Source organism: Natrix helvetica (genome assembly GCF_964273705.1).
Source record: "Natrix helvetica genome assembly, chromosome: 5".
NCBI lineage: Eukaryota > Metazoa > Chordata > Lepidosauria > Squamata > Natricidae > Natrix > Natrix helvetica.
The window spans coordinates 43,348,767-43,376,717 of record NC_138551.1 but is presented as its reverse complement, the minus strand read 5'-3'; the positions used below and the strand labels follow the sequence as shown (position 1 = coordinate 43,376,717).

The window sequence follows — 27,951 nt, the reverse complement described above, 5'->3', positions numbered from 1 at the left end:
TGATGGGCAATTCCAACAAAGCTTTTACAAAGCTCACAGATGGTTTTCAGACTATTTAATTTTCCAAATGACCTCTGTCCATTATATGCCTCCAGCAGGAACACATTTTCTCTAAAGCTGTGCCACTAAGGTGAGAATGTTTCCTTTTTAAAAATCAAAATAAGGAGATTAAAGTCTTCTGTAAGGTTTACAGTTCTTGGCTTCAAGCAAACTCCTCTTCATTGAAAGAGTCACGTTTTGTGAGTACCTTATCTTTCCAAATATGTTTCAGCAAACAAGTTGATCCTCATCCTTTTTAATCTACTGCTGACTAGAATCTAAGCTGGGAAAGCCTAGGCTGATTGCAAACTGGCAAACAAAGCTTACTTATGCAGCTGACATTATAGAACCATAAAGACTGGAGATTTTCTGTAATCAAAACCTGCACTAAGGTAATTCAAACATTATGACGGATGTATTTTTTTAACCTGCATGTATTATAGAAACATCTTTGCCTTCTTATTTCTGTTTTAAAAACATTTTATACCAGAATACATTTGTACATACTGTTCTTTCTAATCAGCCATCCAGAGAAGCAAAATCTATATAGAAGTCTGTAATGGAATGAATTTTGATCAACAATAACTATATTAGCAACTGCTCTGGTCATTGAGTAGGGATATTATTATTTCATGATCCTGTCTTAGAATATGAACATTATTGTCCCACAATCTTTACCAATGAGTATTATGACTCTATGAACTCCAGTTCAAAATTTAATTTGAATCTGATAAACCCTCCCATAGGGCTTCTACTCTGGCAGATGTTAAAAAGAAGCTGTTGCTGTCTTCGTAATATAACTGATTATTTATTAACATTTATAGCCTGTCCCAGGCCTAATAGACCCTCGGCAGCATACAACATAAAAAAGAACAATACACAGTAAAAATTGCACACCTATTAGGGAGAAATAATTCTATAAAATGGAGGTTATAATACACAAACTGATTTATACCCTCCAAGAAAAATGGTGGTGATACCTATGAAGTCTTCATTTGTTGACTTGACTCAAGAAGACTCTGGGAACAGATCCCCAAGAAAGTGAGAGAGAAAAGAAAAAACTATTCGCAATTAGCGAAGAAGTTATACCAGAAGGGGGTGTGGTTCAGATGGCTGATGCCTGAAGGTATGTTAATATTCTGGGAGGACACAAGAGTTAAAATTAATACAACCATAGAGGCTCAGGCCTTTATGGAAAAAAATAAAGCACTCCTAGATAAACCTGATGATCCTACACCAGACATACAAGACACGGGAGGGGCTGGAGCCCTGCTGCCGGGGGAAGAAGGGGCAATACCAAGAAAACTCAGATCACAAAAATGAATAAGGAAATCGGTTTGATATAAATTGATTGAAATTATTATCTGAATTTACATGCTGACAAATTATCATTATTTAGTATTGAATTATTTGTTTAAATGAATACTATGAGTACGGGGACGGGGACACCTTCTACATATTGTAACTGCCAAAATTTGTAACCCATTCCAATACCCCTTTCCTTTTTATTTTCTAAAAAACCAATACAATTTTGTTTTTTAAAAAAAGAAGACTCTGGGAAGCAGTTGCAGATGCATCCTAGTGTTGAATCATGTAAGGCTTTATAGAACCACTATGAATTGGGCTGGAAATCTACAGATAACCAGGGCAGTGCAATGTCTTAAAAATAAATGCTTTTTTACACTGCTCAGGAGATCTTGTCATCAATTTATCACTGCATTACACATCAGCTGAAACTTCTATTCTAAAGTCAGTCCATATAGAGCAGGGGTGTCAAACTCACAGCATCACATTGTCATCGTGACTCCCCTTCACTAAACCTGGGTTGGGAGTGGCCAGTGTGTGATACATCCGGCCTCTAGGCCATGAATTTAACAATCCTGATATAGAGCATACTACAATACAGATAGTCCTCAACTTACAACCACAAATGGAGCCCAAAATTTCCGTGAAGCGACGCATTTGTTAAGTGAGTTTTGTCCCATTTTACAACCTTTCTTGCCACAGTGGTTAAGTGAATTACTGCAGTTGATAACAACCTGGTTGTTAAGTCCATCTGGTTTCCCCATTGACTTTGCTTGTCAGAAGGTCACAAAAGGTGATCATCTGACCTTGGGGCACATTAATGGTCCTAAATATGAGCCAGTTGCCAAGCATCTGAATTTTGATCACATGATTGTGGGGATGCTGCAATGGTTGTAACTTTGAAAATGGTCGTAAGTCACTTTTTCCAGTGCTATTGTAACTTTGAATGGTCACTAAATGAACTATTATAAGTCGAGGACTACCTGTAGTCCAGCTGAGCAGTGATCAAGGCATAAGTCACAACCTCAGGAGGATTCTGGTTCAGACAGGTCCTTAGCAGAGACACTAACCCAAAACCTACCATAGTTTCTTCCAGCTCTTAGAACAGGAACACCGTGTTATCTTTTATAAATGCCAATGTTAGCAGTGAAATATTAGTTTAAACTAAAAACAAAAAGGCAGGAGAAATTCCTTGATGCAGTTCTGCAAATATGAACTAGATTCATGTCCAAAAGTTAGCATTAGTTATAGGAGGAAAAAAACCAGCATCTTGTTTTAACAGCAATCCTGAGATCAGTCTATTTCCCCCCCTTCACTTGCATATGAACTAATGCATTCATTACTAACCCTGAAATATAGCAGAAAAAAAATCAGACAAATAACCATCCTATTATTAAATGGCTCTGCAATTAGAAAGGTGTGGCTTTGCATACATACACACACACACATTAAAACTCTAGAAATATTCTATCTAATTAAATCTAGTCAGTCAACTCCTAAAATCCTTTATTTCTTAGCATCCAGAATAATATAATCCACGTGCTGCAGAGACATCCCTTTTCTTATCTGTTGTATTAATGATATTAGCAGTAGAATGAGCCAAAATTATTATTTTTTAAAATATTATTCAGGGGCAAGCAGTAAGTAAGAAAGTTGCATCCTATGAAAAATAGTCTTGGCTTTCCATTGAAGTTCAGCAATAATAATTTCTAGATGTATATGTAGTTTTAACGGGTGGTCATTATCCTTTGATATTCCCCTTTTTGTTTTTAGCAATTGCTTTTAATAATACACTGAAGATCCTTTCGGGTTTTTTTTTATTGAGTGCAATTTTATTTTTAGTACAATAGTTTTGAAAGTTACTATTACAAACGTGGACAATTTTGACACAATCAATGAGTTGAAAGAGAAAGGGGGGCAATGTACAAGGGGATGCAATCCTTTACAGATATTTCATAGGCTATGTACACGACAGGACGTCTTTTGGCTGGAACAGTGCATGTGACCGGAGGTTGGCTCCTGTTGTCTTTGTTCTTCAGGCCAGAGCATGTCCTTGACACAAGAGCCTGACAGCATCTCCAGGAGATCACAGCTCATTTGTAGAGCATTGTGGCTACCTTGCCAATGGAAATGGAGTAGGGGACTGCAGTGGTAAGCTTGACTGTCTGGACTGGCATCTTTCCATATACTTCTGACATCAAATAAAGGCATAAAAAGATCCCTAAATTTAAAAAAAGAAAAGAAAGATACAAAATTAAGTTGTAGAGAATGTCCATGTTGTATAAATCATCACTTATTTATCCACTTTTTGGAGGCTAATAGAAGAAAACAGAAGATAAGATTTAAGCTCTACTAGTCTACAAAAGAAGCAACATTTTCATAATAATTATGTTAAGTATGAATGCATTCACTAACTAGCATATTTCATTTGAACAATAGAACTTTTTTTTCCCTTAAGAAAAAGATTTTTCTAAAATATATATGTATCTAAGCCTTTGCAAAAAGTGGCATCCTAAGAGATTGGTATTCCCTTTTTCTCATGTAGAGTCATTTGGAAGGGTGAGTGCGTGGGTTGTAAGAGTAAAAAAAAAGTAAAGATGGCAGGGGAGCAGGCAATCAATGCTGCATTGCTCGTTTACACGCTTGCCATGCATATGGCACACATGAAAAAGGAGCAGGGCTTTGGTGTCACAGGCACGCTTGCCATCCTGACCTTCCTGATATGTCTACCTTGCAGAGACTTCTGATTCAGAAGATACTGTGAGCCATCAATTTCTCTGTCCTGCATTATTCATTCTGGTCTCCTTTTAACACAATGTAAAACTGTGATCATTACCACAACTGACGATACTGAATTCCATTAAATATCTATGCCCAGTAATATAAGAATTCAGCCATATAATCAAATAGCAAAACTAAATTCTCAGGATAACTTTTAAAATATACAAGTAGGCATGGAAATGTTATCATAGGGTTAGAGTTAGGAAATTCAAAATTATTTGAATAATAGTCTGTTCTTCTTCGATTTCTAATTAGCAGATAACGTCATCCCAAATTAATATTATTAATTAACATACTCATTAATGGAACAAGAGACTCAGAACATAAACTATTTAAAGCTTAATATATTCTTGCAAAGCTACATTTTAAATGTTTACATTTAAATGACCCTAAATCTAAATTATCATCCAGTATATATAGTTACTCAAGCTATCTTGTCATTCTGATTGAGCAAGATGAATGGTGGCTCGTCTGAGGACCACTAAAGGATTAGATATTCCCTAATCCAAATCTCTTAAAAACAAACTCTCAATCTAAATTTTGTACAATTGTCTTCATTGCCTAAAAAAGATCAACATCTGGTATCTCAGCTTAGAGGAAAACCTCATCCCTTGACAGTTTCTGTTTACATTAATTCAGTCTCTCCCTATTTTCAACTTCATTATCTGTTCTACCTGAAACAAAACAATTAAGTTATTTAGGTCATCCTTACCTTAACCCACATACATTTTCCATGAATGTACTATTAGAGCAATCTAGGAAGGTTGTATATTATTGCAGACACTATATAGCTGTTCCTTGGCTACATTTCATATCTAGTTTATTAGAAAATTGGGGAAAGATATAAACTTTGTAATTACAGGTAATCCTCAACTTACAACCATAACTGAGTCCAAAATTTTTGTTCTTAAGTGAAATGTTTGTTAAGTTTTTCCCCATTTTACAACCTTTCTCGCCATAAGTTGTTAAGTGAATCACTGCAATTGATAGGTTAGTAACTCGGTTGTTAAGTGAATCTGGCTTCCCCATTGACTTTGCTTGTCAAAAGGTCACAAAAGGGGAATCTGGGACACAGCAAAGGTCATAAATATGAGCCAGTTGCCAAGCATCTGAATTTTGATCAAATGATCATGGGGATACTGCAACTGTAAAAAATGGTAATAAATCACATTTTTCAGTGCTATTTTAACTTTGAATGGTCACTAAATGAACTGCTGTAAGTCAAGGACTATCTGCAGATTCCTATATTCCTTCCTTCCTTCCTGTTTTGAAACACTATAGTTTTCATTGATTAACCCTTGTAATATGCTGGGCTGAAATAATTACCCCTGGCCTCCATTCAAGAATATCAAGAATAATTCTAGCTCTTGGACATATTGGCTGAGATCAATGCTTTTAGGTAGGAAAGTTAATAACAGGAGAATTGACACCTCTATTGCCCCGATGCCTGCATGAGTCATAAGTTTAATAAAACAGGACTTCCTTAATGTAGCAGTAGTAATAACTTCTGTCCAAAGGTTGATTTCTTCCCTTTTTTGCAATTCTCTCACAAATTGCTCAGACTGCCTATATTTTACAAAAAGCTCTGCAAAACCCTTGTTTCATTTCTTAATGTTAAACTTAGAGTAGGTCTTAAAGATAAATAATAATATGTTTAGGAAATCTGCAGTCATGATTTAAAATCTGGTTTATATTTGTGCATTAAATGGGAATGGAAGAATATCTAACTCCCCCCAAAAGGATAATAACAGAAAGATGGCACTCAGGACATGCCACTTATTATTCACTAATGTAAATACTGTCCACCAATCTGCTTACTGGAATTTAAATTTATATTTTCTACCTGATTGAGTTGAGATGGGGATAAAAGAAAATATGGACAGGAGGGGTTGTGAAATACATACTAGATTAAGATTCCCATTTCATTAACAACTGGCTTTAGGGAATGGTCACAGTTGATTGATGTAGTTGATATTTTGTTTGCAAGCTCTCCAGTTCAAACTGCCAAATTTAGAGCTAGGTATTAAGAACGACTCCTCTGTCAGTCACTTTAGATAAGTCTAAAGTGATCTAACAGTCTATCCAAGTAGAACATAGCCTTCTAGGAGAGGAATTATGTCATTACGTTGGAACAATACGAGTGCTCTCCTCCACGGGCTAATTCTTAAAGTGAGAAATGGCATAACATCAATTCATAGTAGAAACTAGCAGTACTTAATAATGAAAAGAGCAATATAGAGAAAGCTTGTCACTTCTTGTAAAACAGACTGGCAACCAAACAACAAAGTACCATTATTTTACTCTCTGGTATATTTTGAGTGGGTGGTGGGTTGTGGGTGGAAAGCAAAGATGCTTTTAATATGCAATTGTACTCAAAAATATAAAGTTACATGTTAAATAGTGAGGCAATTGGCCAATTGAAGAAAACATTGCCTCCTTGACTAGTCTTCAATAAATAGGCTGGCAACATAGTTATGCTGAAACTTTTATTTAGTAATTTTGAATTCACCAGGGAAAAAAAAAGAATGCAGGGTTAAGACCAGACATAAAAAAATCAGACAGAAGAAAAAAATAGAAGTAAAAATTATCTGATATAACACACACACACAAACCAAGGTTAAGCAGACAATATTGCTGTCGCAAGGGTATTAAAAATAAATGAAAGTTCAGCTGAAATCAATGTGATTTTTTCCTATATTATAGGAACAGGAAATAAAGAAGATCAGAGAATGTATAGAAGTATTACATGAATAAATGCAAACAAAGAAACATTCAGTTCAATTCTATGTACCTTATATTTTAATAAACTAAATATCCCAATTCACATATTTATTTGGAAGAGAAGTACATGCAGTTAACTTAGTTACTTTTGAATCCATTTATGGGATTACAATCATAATTATCTATTCATAAAAATGTGTGATGGGACCTGCATACCCCTGGAATCCTTGAAGTTATAAGTTTTATTAAGAATCTGAGATGCATAGAGACATTAGGCATTTAGTGTTAAAAGAAAGGACATTTTTTTTTCAACTTTTCCTCATTAAAAATGTATAGGCGCTATTTTTCTTCAATAAAATTAAAGGTATCCAAATATACTCAGGTATAATACTACAAGGGGGTTGCATTTGCCTCTGGTCCCTTAGCAGTATTAGGTTGATATTTATGTTTTGTTTTGTTTTCTTTTATTTATTTTAGAGGCCAGGCAACTCCATATGCCTTTGGCAACTTTCACTTTGAAACCAAGAACAATTAAAAAAAACAGATTGTAGATATCCAGAACAGGACAGAAACCAATCTTACTAACAACAAAAATCTGCAGGGGCTTAGCAGCCATCCTATCCCAAAGCCTGGGAGAATAGCCAGGCTTTCAAAGACTTTCAGATCATTACGACAAAACCATATGGATCTCTAGGAGAACACTAATCCAGAGGAAAGGTCCTGTGACAAATACGGCATGTTTCCTAGACCCCAACAGATGATATTATTTAATTGAGGGGAACCAGTCGGAACTTATTCACCATGCTTGATTTTACTGGACATTACCAGAAGGGGTAATTACAGCTAATCTTCACAAAAGAATCTTATCAACATTTCTATTCATTACAATATGATCAGAGTTCATCAAATCTGTGCGATCCAGTTGCTACTCTAAACATGCTGAGATTAGAAATATGACCCAGGGAGACAGAGAATCAGAAATAAAACATGTTTTAGCATTTGTCACAGTGGAAATAAAGAACAAATCACTGTACCAAGGACTTAACTGAAAATGGATTTTGAAAAGGTGTTTGAAGAAGAAAGAAAACCAGCATCATCTGAGCCTTCTAGAAACAGGCATTAAAGAAATTTTCCATGGATGTTTCAGAGAACAAATTTAGTCCCTTCCCTCCTGGTGGATCAATTGTAGGGCAAACCAGTGTGATAGAGTCATGAAAGCCTTGGTTAAGAGTGGGAAAACCAGATTTAAGTCCAACTTCTACCACGGAAGCTCACTGGGTGATTTGGCTCTGTCACTGTATCTTAATGCAACCTCTGAATAGTACAAAGTTGTTGCTACTGTGAGGAAAACCTGGAAATGAGAAGTGCTATGTTTGCTATCTTAAATTCCTAGAAGCAAAGTCTTATGTATGTCTAACAAATCAAAATAATTTGGGGGGGGGGAACAGCAATCAGTAATGACATATTAATGAAAGTAAGATATGATACTGAGTTTTCAATAGAAATGGAGTATATTTTTTACAATGTCACATGGAAGAAACATTAGATTGAACACAAAGAGGAAAGATAAGAACTTCTTAGCTGTTTTCCTAGGCAACAGAAAAAACGTGCTATTGATACCAGGATAGTATTATATAGCTTGACACATTATTTTTGGATATAAGAAAGTAGCCCAATGGAAAGATAGTGAATTACAATCCACAACCAGCTGAGAGAATTACAGACCCAGGACCAGAACAGAAAGCTCTTAAACAGAGAGGTCCAGTTAAGTGTCTTTAGTACTTGTCAATACAAAAGAGACAGAGATTGGAAACTCAGGGACAAGGGACAAAGAGACAAAGATAAACAATGGTGATAGAGAGCACATGAAAGGTTAGTGAAAGAGAAAGTAATTTAATTTGTTTTCTGGTAAATTGGCAATTTCAACTCTATATTTCTACCCGTATAAAGTGATGCCATTGCTGCCCTCTCACAGTGCCTGGAGATTAAGGGGGTCTGGAGAGGGAATATGTTTTGACTTAACCCTGGCAAGAACAAACGGCTTTGGGTACCTGGAGTTTCAAGATCCAGGAATTTTATGTCACTAATTCTGGATGGGGTTACACTACCGCAGAAAGACCTGGTGCACAACTTGGGGGTTCTCCTGGACTCACTACTCCTGCTCAAAAATCTTGGCTAGGAGAGCCTTTGCACAATTCTGTGTTTTACGCCAGTCGCCTTTCTTGGATTAGAAGTCCCAAATAATCAAGCTCCAGTGTTCTCAAATGTGCACTATTGCAATGCACTCTACACGGGGCTATACTTGGATAATATTTGGAAGCTACAGCTAGTGCATAATGCAGTGGCGTGGCAGTACTTGGAGCCTTAGGGTGGCCCATATCAAACCCCTGTCCCATGAGCTGCATTGGCTGATGATTTGCTTCCAGGATGCTTATCACTTTAAAGCCCTTCATGGCATACTCATCTTCAGAAGTTATGGCTGCTCCAACACTGGTGATTTTTAAGAGATTGGACAATTATTTGTATAGGGTTTCCTGCTTGAGCAAGGAGTTGGACCAGAAAACCTCCAAGATCTCTTCCCTGTTATTCTGTTATCTGAAGAACCATCTCATCCCAATGGGATTGGTCCGCCGGTCCATGCTAACAGAGGAGCCATGCGGCTCAGTCAAGGAGTTTCAGCTGATGGGGTCCAGGAGAAGACACTTTTCTACCATGACCCCTGCCCTTTGGAACAAAATTACCACTCACGCACCTCCACTCCCCATGTGAGATCTGCACCCATCTTTTTAAGTCTGAATCCCTGGCTCTGCCAGTTAGCCTGGGGTCCCAATGAGGGTGCACCATTCTGGATGTGGCTATTGGATTGGAAAAGACCTTTCCTCATGTAGGAAGTTATCACCTAGCCCTCTCCCAGAAAAATGAAATATCCTAGGAAATATTGATAAGGCAGAATATTATATTTTCCTGGATGTGAAAAAGGGAGAAACACATTTTAAACACTAAATTCCTACAGCTTCCTGCCCATCCCCACTTTTGTCAATGGGCCATTAAGAAGGCCAAGCTAGTCCACTTTACATAATAAAGAGTTCTCCTCTTCAGCTGTGATGGGATTAAGGCAAGATAATAAGCCTTTACTCAACTGACCACATGGCATCTGAACTCAATCAAACCTGAATTCAAAACAGCCTAGAGGGTTGCCCCTGCATGGGCCCATGTGAGTCTGGCAACCAATCAGAATACATTTCTTACACAGGAACAGGAAACAGATAGGTTGGGGCAGAACAGATTATAAAAATCCCTTCTCTTCCCTTCTCTTCTCTTCCCTTCTCTTCTCTTCTCCACCAACATTGAAGCATGTGATCACCTTTGCTGTTCAGGGCTCAGGCCATGTGGTCCTGTCCACCATTAAAACCATCTTTCCAAGCAGCTTCCATGTCTCCAGTGTCTTTTTCCCCACTTGGAGCCGAACCCAGAAGGACATTTCTCCCAACACTCATATTCTTGCTGCTCTTCCCCATCTTTTAATTATATCTATTATTGTTATTTTTCTTTTATTATTTTTAATGTGTAATCCTTTTTAATGTTGTAAGACACCCAGAGTACCTCTGATGAGATGAGTGACACAACAGATAGATAGATAGATAGATAGATAGATAGATAGATAGATAGATAGATGATAGATGATAGATAGATGATAGATAGATAGATAGATAGATAGATAGATAGATTGATAGATAGATAGATAGATAGATCTATGAGAGAGAGAGGGGAGGGACAGAGGGAGAGTGTGATCTTTACTGTTGTATGGCAGCCATTTTAATAAGAATGCTTTGCTTATGCCCGTCAAAGATTGGGAATCTATTGAAACCTAGATGAAAGTTGGAGATGGTAGCTGAAGAGGTTTGCTTAAACATCAGTAAATTAATGGAGAATATAGAGGGAGGGAGGGAGGGAGGGAGGGAGGGAGGGAGGGAGGGAGGGAGGGAGGGAGGGAGAAAGGAAGTCCCAAGAAAAGGTTGATGCTGGGAGGGGGGAGTATTCAAAAATCACACAGAAAATAGAAAATAAATCTGACTGAAAGTGAATTATACATTTGCAAAATAAGATCTATGTAACATAAAGAATGTATGTGTATTTAATATGCACAGATGATAAATTATCATGATATTCTTAAAAATGTTTCTTGTTGATACTCAATAGTGATAAAGTCCACATTATTACAATTTATTTGTCAGTAAATCACCCAATGAAAGCAACACATCATGTAGCATCTACCACAGAACATCAAGCAATTCCTGCTTCAAATTTCATGGAACAAGAACTTGGCAAATAAAGCACAGATGTTACACACCAGCATAAAGTCAACATGCCTTCTTTCCTGCCATAAATTACAGTGGAAGAATAGAAACAATATAGACTGAAAATGTGTCTCTGCATATGGAGGCATGGTAAGGAGGAAACATTAGCTGAAAGAGGGACGGGGGGGGAAAGGGAAGGTGGGACGCCATTGTCCTGGATAGTTGTCCTAATAATGTCTTCTCCCTGGGGAATCCCAGTTGTCAACAGAAGACAGATTCATAGGAACAGGGACGATAGTTTGTCAGCCATAATTATCTCAAATGGGGTTTTGATTCCCTGAATGGAAGGAGACCTTCATGCAGTTAAAAGTTAAAACAGGCTGTTAACAGTGCTCTCCTGCTATGTACAAGACAAAGCTTGTTAATTTTCAGAAGTATTTGAGAGGGGGAATCCACAATCAAGGCAATAAACACAGATGTCAAACACCAAAGGAAATTTATATAGATGGAACATAACCCTCAGTGTGGCTTCAGATTCTTTTCTGGTTTTGTTGTACTGAATGATGACATTTTAGAGAGGAGCTGACTATATATTTAGCAGATGGTTAATTCAATTATTTTTTTTAAAAAAACAGATGAATCAGGGAGTCTCTGCAGATGTCCAAAAATATATATAAGCAATGAAATGAAAAAAACAAGACCACAATTTCCTTAAATACCTACATCAGAATACCATACCATACCTAAAAGTAAAGTAAACGTTCCCTCGCACATATGTGCTAGTTGTTCCTGACTCTAGGGGGCAATGCTCATCTCTGTTTCAAAGCCAAAGAGCCAGCATTGTCCAAAGACGTCTCCGTGATTATGTGGCTGGCATGGCTAAATAGTGAAGGCATACGGAACAGTGTTACCTTCCCACCAAAGGTGGTCCCTATTTTTCTATTTTGCATTTTTACATGATTTCGAACTGCTAGGTGGCAGAAGCTGGGACAAGTAATGGGAGCTCACTCCATTACGTGGCACTAGGGATTCGAATCGCCGAACTGCCGACCTTAATGATTGACAAGCTCAGAGTCTTAGCCACTGAGCCACCACATCCCATCCCATAACTACTCAACTGTAAATTATTTCTGGTACAACTTGCTTTTCCCTTTCTTTGTCCTCAATCATTTCAGATCAGAAATTAGCTCATTACTGCCAGATAAATGAATGAAAAACTAGACTGAGGACCAGGAAACGTGGAGGCAATCAGTGTCTATGGTAGGTGAGGGAAAAATCTTTCCAACCCAGAAGCACAACGCAAAAGCCAGTTCCTTCAGGTTTCAGCATCAACGTTTTTTCTTGGTTACAATAAGGTAGCATTAGTTTGAGCACAGACTGCCCATTGGATATGGGCATGTTTTGCTCTATACATGAGGTTGAATTCTCAGGTGATAGATGTGGTGGTACATTAAAAAAAACTATACAAGCTCCTTGCAAATTATAATAATCTAGATAAACGGTTAAGTCATCAAGGCTACAATGCCATTGACTATCATTGCCGGCCCCTGATTGGTTGAGACGCAAGCAGCCAGCTGGCGTGAGAATGCAGCCATTCTATTGGTTCAGCATCTGAACCAGCTCTAGAATAAAAAGGGCTGTCAGCTGTCAAATGCTGCTGTTTGCCGGGTCGAGGTTTGCCTTACATTTTGCCGTGTTATACTGTTAATAAAGGTTGTGTTAGCTTCAACCTGCCTTGCCTCAGTTCCTGTCTGCCTCGTTCTCCCTACAGAACACTGGCGACCAAGGTGGGATCAGGACTGAGGTAAAGGAAAAGCGAAGTCACTAATAAGAGCTGCCTCAAGTCACAGGTGACGAGAAGTCGCTCCAAAGCTAATTCCTCAAGTTCCGTCCTCCTAAGGATGGCTAATCTACTGGCATGCATGGCATTCAGCCCGGACACTGAAACATGGGACACCTATCTCGAGCGGTTCGAATGCTTCCTGAAGGCAAACAACTTCACCGGTTTGTCCAGTGGCCGTAAAAGAGGATATTTTCTCAGCGCACATGGCCACAAGATGTTTGGAACAGCCAGGGCTTTAGCAGCCCCTCAATCCGTCCATTCGATGCCTTGGGAGACTCTTTTGGAGAAACTTAAAAATCATTACTCTACAACTCCCTCGCGCATAGCCAGACGTTATGCGTTTAGGCAGAGGACCCAGAGAGAAGAGGAATCTGTAAGCGATTACATGGCTTCCCTCAGACCAGCGGCCCTGCACTGTGACTTTCCTGTGCTGGATGATGCCCTGTTAGAACAGCTGGTCTGTGGTATCAAAGACCTCAGACTTCAGCGATCCTTGCTGGCAGGAAAAGAGCCGAGCCTTCAAGCAGCCGTGGATGAAGCCATGGCATATGAAATGTCGGACAAATCCACCACAGAAATTCAGAGATTTCTGCCACCGGCCACCCATGCCAGCAGGGGCCATGCTGTCCACCATGAAGAAGACGACGACGAAGACTTCTCGGATGAGGAAGAAGAGATTAGCCGCCGCAAACTGGCCACCAGGAAAAAAATGGACTCAGGATGATTTTTTTACAACAGGCGGGTTGCCTGAGTTGTGGCGGGAACCATGCAAGGTCAGTCTGCAGGTTCAAAGCCACAATATGCCATTGGTGTGACAGGAAAGGACATTTAGCCAAGGTCTGCAGAGTGGCCATGCCAATCGCTGACCTACCTCCGGAGCGCGCCTTGTCTAGACAATTCGTAAAAAGACTTCCCAAACACTGCGAAGACTGCTTTGCCATTGCAGGTGACCAGTAGCACCCTGATTGAGCTATCAGCCATGCGTCCCTGACTAAGCCTACCCATAAGATATACCTGACTTTGCACATAGAGGGAGAGCCCTACAAGATAGAAGTGGACACTGGCTCTTCCAAATCCCTGAACTCTTGGGCTACTATCAAACGGATAGTGCCCAGCTTGACCAAAGCTCAACTCAGGCAGTGCCCACTTCACCTCAGAGACTGTCAAGAACAGCCAATACCCATTGTGGATTGCGGCACATTCACCATAGCGAGCAATAACTTCCAGGGGCATCTTCCCCTCATCATTGTAGATGGCCATCTTCCCAGCCTCCTGGGGCTTGACTGGTTCTGCGCATTGGGGCTCAATGTTTCCGGCATCCATTCTGTTGTTCCAGATTCCTTCGTTGCGCTGGCCAGCAAGTTCGCAGACGTATTTGACAACAAGCTTGGTAAATATAATGGAACCCCCATTTCTTTTAACATGGACACCTAGGTGGCACTGACACATCACCCAGCTCACACAGCGAGCCACCAGTGCAGCAGATCAACACCCGGTGCAGGCCCAATCCTGCCCCTGGGAACTAATATAGACAGAGGCTGCTCCAGCGCAGACAGAGCTGCACGCAACACGCCCCACCAATGCGTTCTTGTCGCCAGGCTTACCTGAGAATCCAGTCAGTCAAGTTTCCCGCCGACTCAGCTGTGCAGTCTCCTGATATTCCACAGGATCTCCACCAGTGGCTTCTCCTTTGGCCACCGCCCCTAAACTAAGGCGATCTGGGCAGAGCCGATGCCGGCCGGCGTATTTGGCTGACTATGCATGTACTAACTGAGAGGAGAGAGGTGTTAAGTCTTCGAGGCTACGACGCCATTGACTATCATTGCTGGCACCTGATTGGTTGAGACACGAGCAGCCAGCTGGCCGGAGAATGCAGCCATTCTATTGGTTCAGCGTCTGACAGCTCTAGTATAAAAAGGGCTGTCAGCTGTCAAATGCTGCTGTTTGCCGGGTTGAGGTTTGCCTTACATGTTGCCGTGTTATACTGTTAATAAAGGTTGTGTTAGCTTCAACCTGCCTTGCCTCAGTTCCTGTCTGCCTCATTCTCCCTACAGAACATAAACCAAATACCTTAGCAAGTAGGATAGCAGGATTACAGTGGCAGGCTATGCCTCTTTCTCTACAATTTGAGTCTTGCCTTCTACGTAGGGCATAAGCTTTAGAATCCCAATATGATGCCTGGGGGTGTTTGAGTATTTTGATTCCTCTGATGCCTGCCAGGATTTATACCCCTCCTAATTCTTTCCATTAGAAAAATCAATTAAAACAAATGGGAGAGTGGTGCAGTACAAAGCAAAGCGTGGATTTCCAGCATCATCTTTATTTCCAAAGGTCCCAGGGGTCGCATAAACTTTCCTTAGAATTAAACCTAACATGGGCTCTAGCCCATCTGTCAGCTGGAAATATGCCCACCTGCCTAGGAAAAGAACAAAATTAAGCAGGGGTAATAGGGTGTATCCTACAGGCTCAGGAGAGAAGAGAGGGTGGCATGTTGCATTGTAATAAATCAGCGCTTTGAAACTGATCATGGATCTCACGGTAGTCATTGTGAGAATTGGAGACCTGCTCACTAAATTCCAAATGTGCCCCCCAGCCAGAAACAGTTGGGGAACCTGAGAAGGCTCGAATCCCTTGGCAACATTCAGTCTCAGCCTAGTAAAATGTTTGCATGCACACAGTCTTAAAGTACACAGAACTGATCAAAATGTCTAGTTAAATATCACCAAGATCTCACTCATTTCGTCGCTGTTTTGTTTTCTGGAAAAACTTGCTGATTTTGCCAAATAAGTAAATTTTGCAGTTAATATAACCATTTTGTATTAAGGAAAAAACCATTAAATACTTCATATCACGAATAGATATTGGAAGAACATTAAATTGCCTTTAATATTCCCTGGAACCACCAAAGATAAGATATAGAGGAGGAAAATTTAAATAGAAGCCAATATTTCTATAGATCATGAAGAAAACAAAAAAAGCAAAAATCACACGATGATAAGAGCCTTCTAAAAAGCATAAGTCAAAATATTAAAGGCATTAACTAAGAACATTAAAAACAAGACAATACAAAAAAAATGTAAAAACTAAGAAGGAAAAGAAAAACCTTAGAACTACAACTGCGGGGACTTCCAGACTGAGATATACTGTGGAGATACCTTTTCCCCTCACTTTCAGAAAACGTGACCTATATCCAGTGGTGGGTTTTGGGTGATATGGCCCAGTACGGGCATACCGGTGGCCACCATACCTGAATGGTGCTTCGTTGGACACACCCGCCCGCATGCGTTCCTTACTGCTTTTTGAGGCAAATGGACCAATTGCACACATGTGCACAATGTACAGCACCTGAATGACTTCGGCGAGCAGCTGGGGTGTTACAGGGCGGTGGCATAAGCATGCATGCGCAGCTGCATGCCCGAGGTGGATGTCCAGCCCCATCGCAACATACCGATGGGATCTGGAACCCATGACTGCCTATATCTTTCTAGAAAGGTATGAATAAAAAATAAACATACCAAAAAGTCCCTTCTTTGCTTTAGATAAGCCTTCATCATTAAAGGTTTCTACAGCGTCTTGATCCCCCCCAAAAAAATCCATTGTTGAGGATGCTGAAGGCAAAAAATATGATGATTTTGATTAGTAGATCAGCAATTGTTTATTTTTATACTTATCACAGCCGCAAAGGTTTCTAAGGAAGGAATTCATATTTTAAATAGCATAGCTCGTCCAAAATTAACCCATGATAAATCTATTCGTTTACATGTTATTTCTCTCTTCGGGCAATGACAAACTTTTAAAAAACTTGTACCTCTTGAATGGTACAAGAGGTTCATAGATTAATGAGGGACTATTAGTGATGATTTTTTTGATAAAGTTTTTTTAACATTATATTTACTTGCATAACTGATTGTGTATGCTGGTAAAGTTTCAACTGATTGCCAAATTATTGCCTAATCTGTTTATTAAACAACTTTAACTCTCGGAAACAGAAAGGATATAAGAAAAATGGCAGACCAAACCTATCAGAAATGTCACAAAACATGATAAATTAAAAGCACTAGAGAACATCATGGAAACATTCCTTAAATATGTAAAATATGTGTATAGAATATAAGTAGAATAAGCAAGTGGTATTACTACATACTGTTTAGCCCAGACTTACACACATATATTCCAGTTGTGCATTTTGCCTACAAATAATGTAAAAAGTGTAGAAACCCAATAAACTCCACATTATTACAATATCTCATTAAGTGCCAATTTTGGAGGCTGCCGCAGGAAACAAGGCTCACAAAATAATCTATTCTTCCCATTAATGCTGAGCACAGTTTTTGTTCTTTCTTCACAAAGATTTACTGTTTCACACCCACACTATAAAAATGCATATGTTCTAAACTAATAATCTACGAGTTTGCCTATAATAACATTTACAGATTATTATTGTGCTTTTGGAGATGACTTCCATTCACCTTCCTGATTGTCTTTGGAAAGCATCATTTGCATTTTAGATAAAATAATCTCCAGGCTTCCTCCTTCTGCAACATAGTTCTTGGCATGAGCTATATTTCATGCTGTCAGTTCCACTCATTGCTAATTAGCATGGAGAATTGCACTGATGTTAACCATCATTTTCATCCGTTCTTCCCACCTTCAAAACAAGGGTTTGGTTGCCTAATGAGGCTCCTGAGGATAATCAGAAAGGCAACAGGACACATTCATTTATGCTGCAGCTCTGCTACACCGGGGCTATCATACCCCAAGTGAAATCATTCTCCAGTAAGTGAAAATTACAGACATAGGGTGCCCGAGAGGTTATTATGCAATACTGCAAATGGAAGAGATGGGCTGCACGGACAACTTATAGAGGGGACGTTTGCTGGCTATTGTAGTTCTGCCTCAAATTTGGTGATTGGGCTCAAGATCCAAGTAAGTTCCAATGTTAACAAGTAAATGTGATCCAATTTGAACATGAACTTGGGAAATCCTGTTTAATTACATTCTATATATGTATATATTCTACATACATACATTCTATGTCTCTCACTAACTGCATTCATATTAAAATACAAGTAAGTTGCTGATTGTGCCTTTTCTAGATACAATTCAATTGAGCATGTGCAGTTTGATTGTTTCAAGCAATATTTCCAACAAAAATAGGAAGGAACACATTGGATATGCAATATAGGAAGATAAAAGTATTCTGCGAAGGACAAGGGAATAAATTTGTGAAAATGGTAATTAGACAAGTGGTGATTATTTAAAGATCTATAGGTACACGTGGCTTGGGAAATGCCTGCTTTCTGTTTGTTTCGCTTCCCTTATATTTTGTCCCTTAGTTTTTCCCGATGGCCTATCTTCTGTTGTGCATAGACAGCATCCAAACATGGCATGAAACATGGTCAGGGCATTTTGTTTTATTTTTCAAAAAAAAATGTTATTAAAAGTTCAGGGAGATTTCAGTTTCTTTTTAAAATAGTTTGAAAGACTGCTGGCTTATTGCTGCAAGGTTACCATTTTTATGAAAGAGAGCCACAAAATCTTTATGACATGTAAATAATCAGTATATATTTTGCTCACTCAGCTTTCAAGGGAACCAAAAGCAAGGTGTTTAAGTGGAATGCATGAATCTAGGGTTAACTTTAAAAAGCAAAGCCTTGTTACGTTTTGCAAAGTGATTTGCCTGCCAGAAAAATTCAAACAGAGCCTGAGTTGAGAACTGGTATACATTAAGGTTTATTACAGTTTTAAAATCAATTCTAAAAGGGGAACCCAAAAATGTGATAGCTTTCCAAGTGAACACATTGTAGTTAAAACTTATTAGGAGCATTTAGAAATCAAAGGGAAAATCTACCTTGTACTCTTATGTGTAGCCTGCAGTTGCAAATCAACATCAATAACTGTAGTAATTCACTCAAACCTATAATGCATAAGTGATGCTCTGTGTTTCTGTTCCTGCCAGCTGGAAAACTCCTACATCAGAATCAGCTTCAGCCTGCAGTTTCTCTGCCAGCATATTGTATTACAAATAGTGTTTCTCCAAATGTTGGAAAGTCTGCAGTATTGTAGCCTGTGACAACAGCTAAGTATCAGGTTATGCATCTGTTTAACATAATCAAAAGTACCACAATCTTGTAAGACAGCTTTTTCCTTATAACAAAATAATTCTTCTCTAGGAGATTTCCAAATATTAATTATTTAGTTCTTTACCTATGCCTAATTTTGCTCATCAAGATAATAGCAGGAATATTAGTATAGCTTGGTTCCCTGTTTGCTGTGAAGTAGAAGAATAAATGTGCAGTTTTACATAGCATTCCTCATATGTTAAACACATATTTACGACCTATTTAAAGAATAGCTAGGAATCACTTATTAGAGGGTAATGCTATGAGTCTCAGATGTTCTTGAGTTTTCATGTCTGTGATAATTCCCTTGGGCTTTTATTATTATTCCATTTTAAATCTACAAAGTTTGCTTTCATTTTAATGTTTAAAGTAGGTGTGTTTTAATTTTAAACTTAACTTTTAATTTTAATTTTTTGCCATGTAAAGTGTCAACATTGAATTGGTCTTGGCAGGATATATAATAAAATAAATGAGTAAAATTGTGATCTGTGTACATCAACTCCTGTGATCATTATATCACTAAAAGAAAGGAAATTATTAATAGCAGGGCTTGCTTAGCTATAAGATTGCATTAAAATTGCCTCTGATAAAGATTTTTTGCTTTGTTGAATGCTTCATAATTCTATACATAGTGGTTAAATTAAGGATAAACAGCAAGATTTGGCACATGACAAGATAAGGAAAGCCTCCCTTGAACTGATCAAAGCTTAGCTAAAAATAAAGGATATATATGTATGTATGTATGTATGTATGTATGTATGCATGCATGCATGCATGTGTACACACACACACACACACACACACATACATATATGAGGTATTAAGTGGAACATTCCATGTAGAGAAACCATTACTGATGGAGTCCAGAAATATGTTTTAAAGGATTAGGTTGCAACGCCTGGGAATTCAGCCAGGAGAAGAAAATATTATTTAGAATTTTAATAGCAGTGTTAAGTAACTGATGATCTGTCATACTGAAGATGAAATAAACCTGCTTCTATTGCATTTCAGGACATAGATACATGCAGTAGGTAGAAAATATGTTAAATAGCCTCTAACAGTTAGGAAGTAGGAAGGTCTAGCTTAAAAAGTAAAAATATTTATCCTTTGATGGAAGCATTTAGCCAGATATTGGATGGTTATCTATCAGGATGCTTTAGGTCTATGATGGGGAACCAGTGGCATGCAGAGCCCTCTTTGTGGGCACACCAGCCATTGCCCCAGCCCAGCTCCACCATGCATGTGCATGCAGCTCCCACCGGCCAGCTGGTCTTTAGGTCTCTGCCATGCATGAATGGGAGGCAGGGAGCATGCAGGGTGTGTGTGTGTGTGTGTGCGTGCATGTGCAGGGAGGCGAGAAGCATGCATGGGGGGTGCTCGGATTGCATTTTGTGGACTTGTGTGGCAAGTCCTTTTTGGCTTCCAGGTTGGTGCAGGAGACCTTCTAGGCCCAAAATGGGCAGGGGGGGGGCACACGAGAAAGCCTCCTGCACTAACCTGGAAGCAAAAAAGGGGGCGAAAGGGGGCGGGGCACATGCATGGAGGAACACAGGGGGGTCACATGGGAGTCACAGACACATTGCACTATGAGTGTGGGCATGCTGTCGGATGCATGTGCTTTCAGCATGTGACGACAAAAAGCCATCACTGCTATAGATATTACTTGCCCTGGAGTTCTAGCACCAGACATGGAGTTGAACTACTGTAGATAGCATTCAAGATGACTTCCAACTTTATGATCTCAGAAAATATAGAGAGGGTGCACTGAAAGTCATGCCCCCATAATTCAGTCAGAATGTTTTGTTGTTTTCCCAGAGAAAATGTCACAGGACTTAGGAATGTTGAACATTTTTGACATATGTCAAACATGTGAACTGTTTAGAAGGAAATGGCAACAAATATGAACATGTAATTTATATCACATTAAATATTCATCCCTGGTATAATATTTGTTAAAATAATTAATTTTAGGACACTGTTGGGATTATACCTTGTTGTTCCATATGATGCACCAATATTACTAGATGGACATTTATGGGATCTTAGAGAGATTTGAATGAGTTAATTGTACTTTCACAAAGTTAAAACATTGTAGCTATGCATACATTACCCTGCACCAAGAAAGTACCAGGATTTTTGAACATTGTCAAGTTTTATAATAAGCAGTGTAGGAAGTTGTCACCCAGCCCTCTCCCAGAAAAATGAAATATCCTAGGAAATATTGATAAGGCAGAATATTATATTTTCCTGGATGTGAAAAAGGGAGAAACACATTTTAAAAACTAAGTAAATTCCTGCAGCTTCCTGCCCATCCTCACTTTGTCAATGGGCCATTAAGAAGGCCAAGCTAGTCCACTTTACATAATAAAGAGTTCTCCCCATCAGCTCCAGGGGATGGGAATGAAGGCATGATAATATAAGCCTTTACTCAACTGACCACATGGCATCTGAGAATTCAACCAAACCTGGATTCAAAACTCAGCCTAGAAGGTTGCCCTTGCATGGGCCCATGTGAGTCTGACAGCCAATCAGAATACATTTCTTACACAGGAACAGGAAACAGATAGGTGGGGCCGAACAGATTATAAAAAGTCCTGCAAGCCCTTCTTCACTCTCTGCTCTGCTCTTCTCTTCCCTTCTCTTCTTCTCCACCAACATTGAAGCATGTGATCACCTTTTCCGTTCAGGACTCAGGCCATGTGGTCCTGTACACCATTAAAACCATCTTTCCAAGCAGCCTCCATGTCTCCAGTGTCTTTTTCCCCACTTGGAGCCGAACCCAGAAGGACATTTCTTTCATCAGCAGTATGGAGACAACTAACCAAAAATAAATCCAGATAAAATGGGCATTTTCTTGATCAACAGGAAACCAGACTCAAGAATTAAATTCTGAATAGGATTATAATCCCCTTGAGGAAACAAGTTCCCAATTTAAAATATGTCAGGATGTTGTAAGGGGTATAAAACAGCTAGCTTGCTAATTGATGCCAAACACAGATGCCACCTAAAACCTGACCTAAACGGTTTACGCTATTATCAAACACAGATAATTCAATTACAGATAATTTAAAACTTTTTTTTAGTCTTTGCATTTTATTTGTATGCATTTGTGTGATCTTTCTTTTTAAATAGTGTGATTTTTAGACAGCCTACCAACCAAATAATACAAATTCATAAATGATCATCTGGAAATTCAATCACGTGGAAACTTGGGAACGATTCCAATTTTATCTGCAAGAACAGCTCAAAGGATACAGTGGGAAATAGTGGGACTAGGGCTTTTGTTCTAATGTAATAAATGGAAGCTTTTCTGTTCCAAGGTAAAAAAAAAAAGGAAGCTCTAATCGCTTTATACTGCAAGGATATTACGACACAAAAGCCCACTGCAAAAAGCACCTTGCAATTTATGTATCATGCCTGTCATGGGTCTGTGAGTTGCAAAATCTATTGCAGGAAATAATCCTGTGATGATACATTAATTATCATGAACGTGCATTCATTGTTTAGGTCATTGAAGATGCCTAATCCTTTGTATACCCAAGAGTGACCCATCAGTAAAACGCTGATGTGATACAAAGAAGAAGAAGAAGAAAAAAAAAACACAATTACATACAGCCCAAGGCTGCCGCTGCTGTTACCTACAGAGAAGGATCCTGGAGAGCACAAAAGAGGAAAGAAAAGGTTTTTCTCATTTAAAAATTGGTACATTAAATCCAAGGAAACCTGACAGGCTGAGAAATAATGGCCGAGTTTACTCTTATTTAAAAACTGGCTGCCTGCTGCTTTTGCTGCAATCACCACTCAGGCTTTCAGCACAATTTCAAATTAAATATACATAAGTGCTTTCAAGAGCTGTTAATTTGAAGGTCATTAAAGAGCGTAAAATATATTCCTTTTATTTCTAAAGAGGCACACAATAACGCTAGGCGTACGGACTCCTGTTCTGGTCTCTGCAGCATTTATTATTTCCAATGCAGAAGTGATTGACTTCCCCCAGACACAAAATATCACAAAATACACCAATACGCACACACACACACACACACACAGAGTGGTTTGCAAGAATCCACTGTTCAGCCTTTCCTGGATTTCAAGCACAAAGAGAAACAGAAAACAGGAGAGTAACATGTGCATTTGACAAGGGGAAAATTCTCCAACTCAGGGGCAAGCATAGGCCTGCTGTTCAGAGTTCTGGCTGTACACAGAGCATTCTAGTCAGTGCCTTGATATACCATTCTGTGACAAAGCATCCTGCCACTCAGATCTGCTTTCACCTACTTTTGAGTTCTGCTTATAGGCCTGCCGTGCTCAGTGGAATTGTAAACAGCCATTTAACAAACACTGCACCATCTGTCTGTATCTGTAAGGGGCATTTTAGCACTTGCCTAGCCATTCAGTGCAGGTTTTATTCTGGTTGTCTAAGGGTCCCCCCGCCAGCAAAGGTTCTACCCATGACCTTCCTTCTGCCCCCATCTTGGCAGTGAAAGCCCCTTGTGGCCACCTCTTCCAACCTCCCTGCCCTCCTTTTTGCTTCTCTTTTGCCACAGCTGTCATTTTCTGAGATAAATTACCTGGTGTTACAGCCTGTCAGCATTCTCATAGCATCTCTGCTGCACAGGAGGAGGGAAGGACAAGGTTGAAGTGGGTGGGATAGAAGAGGAGAATTGAAATAGATGGAAATAGGCCAGGGCTTCAGAAATTCAAATAAGAAATGTTTCTGATTTAAGGATGCAAGAGGAAAATAAGGCAGATTTAATCAAAAAGAACAGAAAAAAAAGAACTTTATAGATAAACTGATGAACGGAAGAAACAATGAAAATTGAAATATAAAAGAATTACATTTTCATGGTTTTTGATATTAATAGCATTCAATATTATTAAGAATATAATCAGATGGCTATAAACAAAGCTTACTAGGCTTCAGATGCTATATTTTCAACTACCCTGGAGAATGAATGTTGGGCTAGATAATTACAGGTAGATCACAAGCCAACAGCGGTACTGCACACCAGAGTGTAGGAAAATAATCAATGATACTATGTACTACATGAAAGTATTTTTTTATATATTAAAAAACAAAACAAGAAAAAATAAATATGTAGCAAGAATGTGACTTGTTTAGAACTTTACTTTTCCCAGAATGTCACATGAGAATTTGGGCTTCAAAATGAAATACGAACACGCATAGAAAACATGACTTTTTCACAATAATAATCTCAGTATCTATGATTCAATAAACACTATAGCAACTAGCGGGATTTCAGCAAGTATTAGACTAAATATAAATGAGAATAGTGTACATTCTCATAGCACAAGTACAACTATTAAGATTTTACAAATTTTAATAGTTCTTATACTTTTATTGTTAACCAGTTTAATTATCTATAGCATTCAGGTTATTTATTATAAAATTGATTGTAATTCTATACTTCTCTCCCAGATTTTAATTCCTGTACTTTGTAATTTTATGTGACTAATTATATTTTTATTTTATTTTATTTTATTCATATGATTTTAAAGAGAATCGCATGGACCTTGTTGTTTTTAAAAGGGGGAAGTGAAGGTTTTGGACAAGGTTTCAAGATTTATTTATTTATTTATTTAAACTTATTAGTCGCCCCCTCTCCCCACAGGGACTCGGGGCGACGTACACAAGCAACAGTCAGCACAGTGTCATACAGAGGAGGTAAAAAATAAATAAATAATTACAATACTGAAAAAGGTTAAAACCCCAATAACATTAATAGTTTAAAAACTAAAATTGACAATTAAAAATGACCTAGGGGTGGAAAAGTTGTCGAATTATGCCAGGCCGGCTAGCCGAAACAGGTGGGTCTTCAGTTTACTGCGGAAGGAGCGGAGATCGGTTGTTGTTCTAATGTCTGGGGGGAGGTCGTTCCAAAGGGTAGGGCCCGCCACAGAGAAGGACCTACTCCTAGGCACCGCCCTCTGACAATCTTTAGAGGACGGCACCCGGAGGAGACCCTCTCTGTGTGAGCGAATGGGTCGCAGGGATGTATGGGGCAGGACACGATCCCGCAGGTAACTAGGCCCTATGCCATGGAGCGCTTTGAAGATGGTAACTAACACCTTGAAGCGCACCCGGTAGGCCACAGGAAGCCAGTGCAGCTCGCGCAGGAGCGGTGTTATATGGGAGAACCTCAATCTCCCCATAATTACCCGCGCGGCTGCATTCTGGACCAACTGCAGTCTCCGGGTGCACCTCAAGGGGAGCCCCATGTAGAGAGCATTACAGTAGTCCAGGCGAGACGTCACCAGCGCGTGAATGACTGTGTGCAGGGCCTCCCGGTCCAAACGGGGTCGCAATTGGCGCACCAGGCGAACCTGGTGGAATGTCCCCCTCGCCACGGCTGCCACATGATCTTCCATAGCCAGCCGGGCATCAAGGAGGATGCTCAAATTGCGTGCCTGTTCCACTGGGGCTAATTGTTCATCCCCGATGGCCAGCGATGGAATGTGCTGGTTGTACCGGGGTGCCGGAAGCCACAGCCACTCTGTCTTGGAGGGGTTGAGCTTGAGCCTGTTGTCACCCATCCAGACCCGCACGGCTTCCAGACAACGGGACATCACTTCAACAGCCTCGTTGGGGTGGTTTGGGGTGGAAATATACAGCTGAGTGTCATCAACGTACAGATGATATCTCACCCCAAAACCACGGATGATCTCGCCCAGCGGTTTCATATATGTGTTGAACAGGAGAGGCGAGAGGATCGACCCCTGTGGGACCCCACAAGTGAGGGGCCTCGGGGTCGACCTCTGCTCCCCTGTCAACACACATTGCGTCCGGCCAGAGAGGTAGGAGCGGAACCACCGCAATACGGTGCCCCCGATCCCCAACCCCTCCAGACGGCGCAATAGGATACCATGGTCGATGGTATCGAAAGCCGCCGAGAGGTCTAATAGGACAAGGATGGAGGAACAACCCCCATCCTTTGCCCTCCAGAGATCATCCACCAACACGACCAAGGCCGTCTCCGTGCTGTGACCGGGTCGGAAGCCGGACTGGCGCGGGTCTAGATAATCATCTTCCTCCAGGTGACGCGGGAACTGCTGAGCCACCACACTCTCAACAACCTTCGCTAAAAAAGGAAGGTTGGAGACAGGACGATAATTTGCTAGCTCCATTGGGTCCAGGGAAGGCTTCTTGAGCAGGGGTCTCACCACCGCCTCTTTCAAGGCGGTTGGTAAAAGGCCCTCACCCAACGAAGCGTTCACCAGTCCCAGTAGCCAGCCTCGTGAACCCTCCCAGGAAGCCAGTACCAACCAGGAGGGGCACGGGTCCAATAAACATGTGGTGGCTCGCAGTCGCCCGCGCAACCTGTCCAAATCTTCGGTGACAACAGGGTCAAACTCCTCCCAGCGTGGAATCTCAAGACTAGCCTCGGACGCCCCCCCTGGAGCACTGGAGTGGGTCCACCCCCTCCGGATCTGATCAATTTTATCCTGCAGGTATTCCCCAAACTCCTCTGCCCTGCCCTGCAATGGGGGGTCCCGTTGTCCCTGCGACAGCAGGGAGCGGGTCACCCGAAACAGGGCCGCAGGGCGGTTCTCTGCGGATGCTATAAGGGTGGCACAATATTGACGTTTGGCCACCCTTATTGCCACAAGGTAGGTCCTTAAGTAGGCTCTTACCTGTGTTCGATCGGATTCGGAGCGGGAGGATCTCCACTTGTTCTCTAGGCGTCTCCTGTGGCGTTTCATCGCCCTTAGCTCCCCATTAAACCAGGGAGCCCGAGTCGATCGTTGCCATCAGAGAGGCCGCAAAGGCGCAACCCGGTCCAAGGCCCCGGCGGCCGCACTGTTCCACGCGGCCACCAGGTCCTCTGCCCGGGAGCGGGACAGGTCTGCAGGAGGTGGCCCAAGCTCCGCCTGGAACCTATCTGGTTCCATCAGACGCCTGGGGCGGAACCATCTGGCACCAACTGGTTCCGCCTCCCCGCGGCGGGGGGTAGCGCCAGGGAAGTCCAGTTGGAGAAGTGAGTGATCTGACCATGACAGGGGCGTGATGACTAAATTCCCTCTTCCCAGATCGTCCACTGGTCGGAGACAAACACAAGATCCAGTATGTGGCCTCTTTCGTGTGTGGGATCCCGAACTACTTGAGTCAGATCCATGGCTGTCATGGAAGCCATGAATTCCCGGGCTGCCTCGGATGCCTCTCTCGTCGGCGGCAGATTGAAATCCCCCATCACTAATAACTTGGGGGTCTCAACCGCCATCTCCGCGATCAGCTCGAGGAGTCCGGGCAGGGCCGTTGATGTATGGCGGGGAGCCAGGTATACTATCAACAGACCCAACTGACTCCCTGGGCCCCATTTCACGCCCAGAGACTCACAACCAGATGTCTGCGACACAGTGAATTCTCTTGGAGCCAAATCTTCCCGGATGATTATCGCTACCCCACCGCCCCTACCCTGGGCCCGTGGCTGATGGAATACCTGGTAACCTGGAGGGCACATTTCCCCGAGGGGCAACCCCCCCCTCCGGGCCCAACCAGGTTTCCGTTATTCCTGCGAGGTCCGGCTCCCCCTCTGAGATCAAGTCCCTGATGAGGGGGGCCTTGTTAACCACGGACCTCGCGTTACATAACATCAGCCTAAGGCCCAGGGTCTGCCGATCCTGTCCACCTAGACTGCGGGGGTTGGTACAAGCGACCGGGCGTGTCCAACAGCCCCGGTCTCCCAACCGACCATGCGTTCTTCTGGTGTTCTCGCGCCCGCCCCTCCCTACGACCGTCGCTATCGGAATCCCCCCTATAGGAATACTGTATCCTCTCGCCTCCCCCACTCCGCTCCCCTCCGTCCTGATCCTACCTGTTGAC

General features: G+C 40.9%; 1 protein-coding gene across 4 annotated transcripts in view; it reads right to left on the bottom strand.

The window, feature by feature from the left end:
* Nucleotides 1–3,133: 3,133 nt before the first annotated feature.
* Nucleotides 3,134–27,951, bottom strand: part of EPHB1 (EPH receptor B1) — a 402,482-nt gene continuing 377,664 nt past the window's right edge. For 2 of the 4 annotated variants that reach the window (XM_081956413.1, XM_081956416.1), the window contains one exon: nucleotides 3,134–3,565. In XM_081956413.1, the coding sequence (XP_081812539.1) occupies nucleotides 3,298–3,565 (268 nt within the window). In that variant the 3' untranslated portion in view covers nucleotides 3,134–3,297. Of the gene's footprint in view, nucleotides 3,566–17,456; nucleotides 17,671–27,951 lie in introns of all 4 variants that reach the window. The other 2 variants (XM_081956415.1, XM_081956414.1) reach the window with 2 other exon arrangements.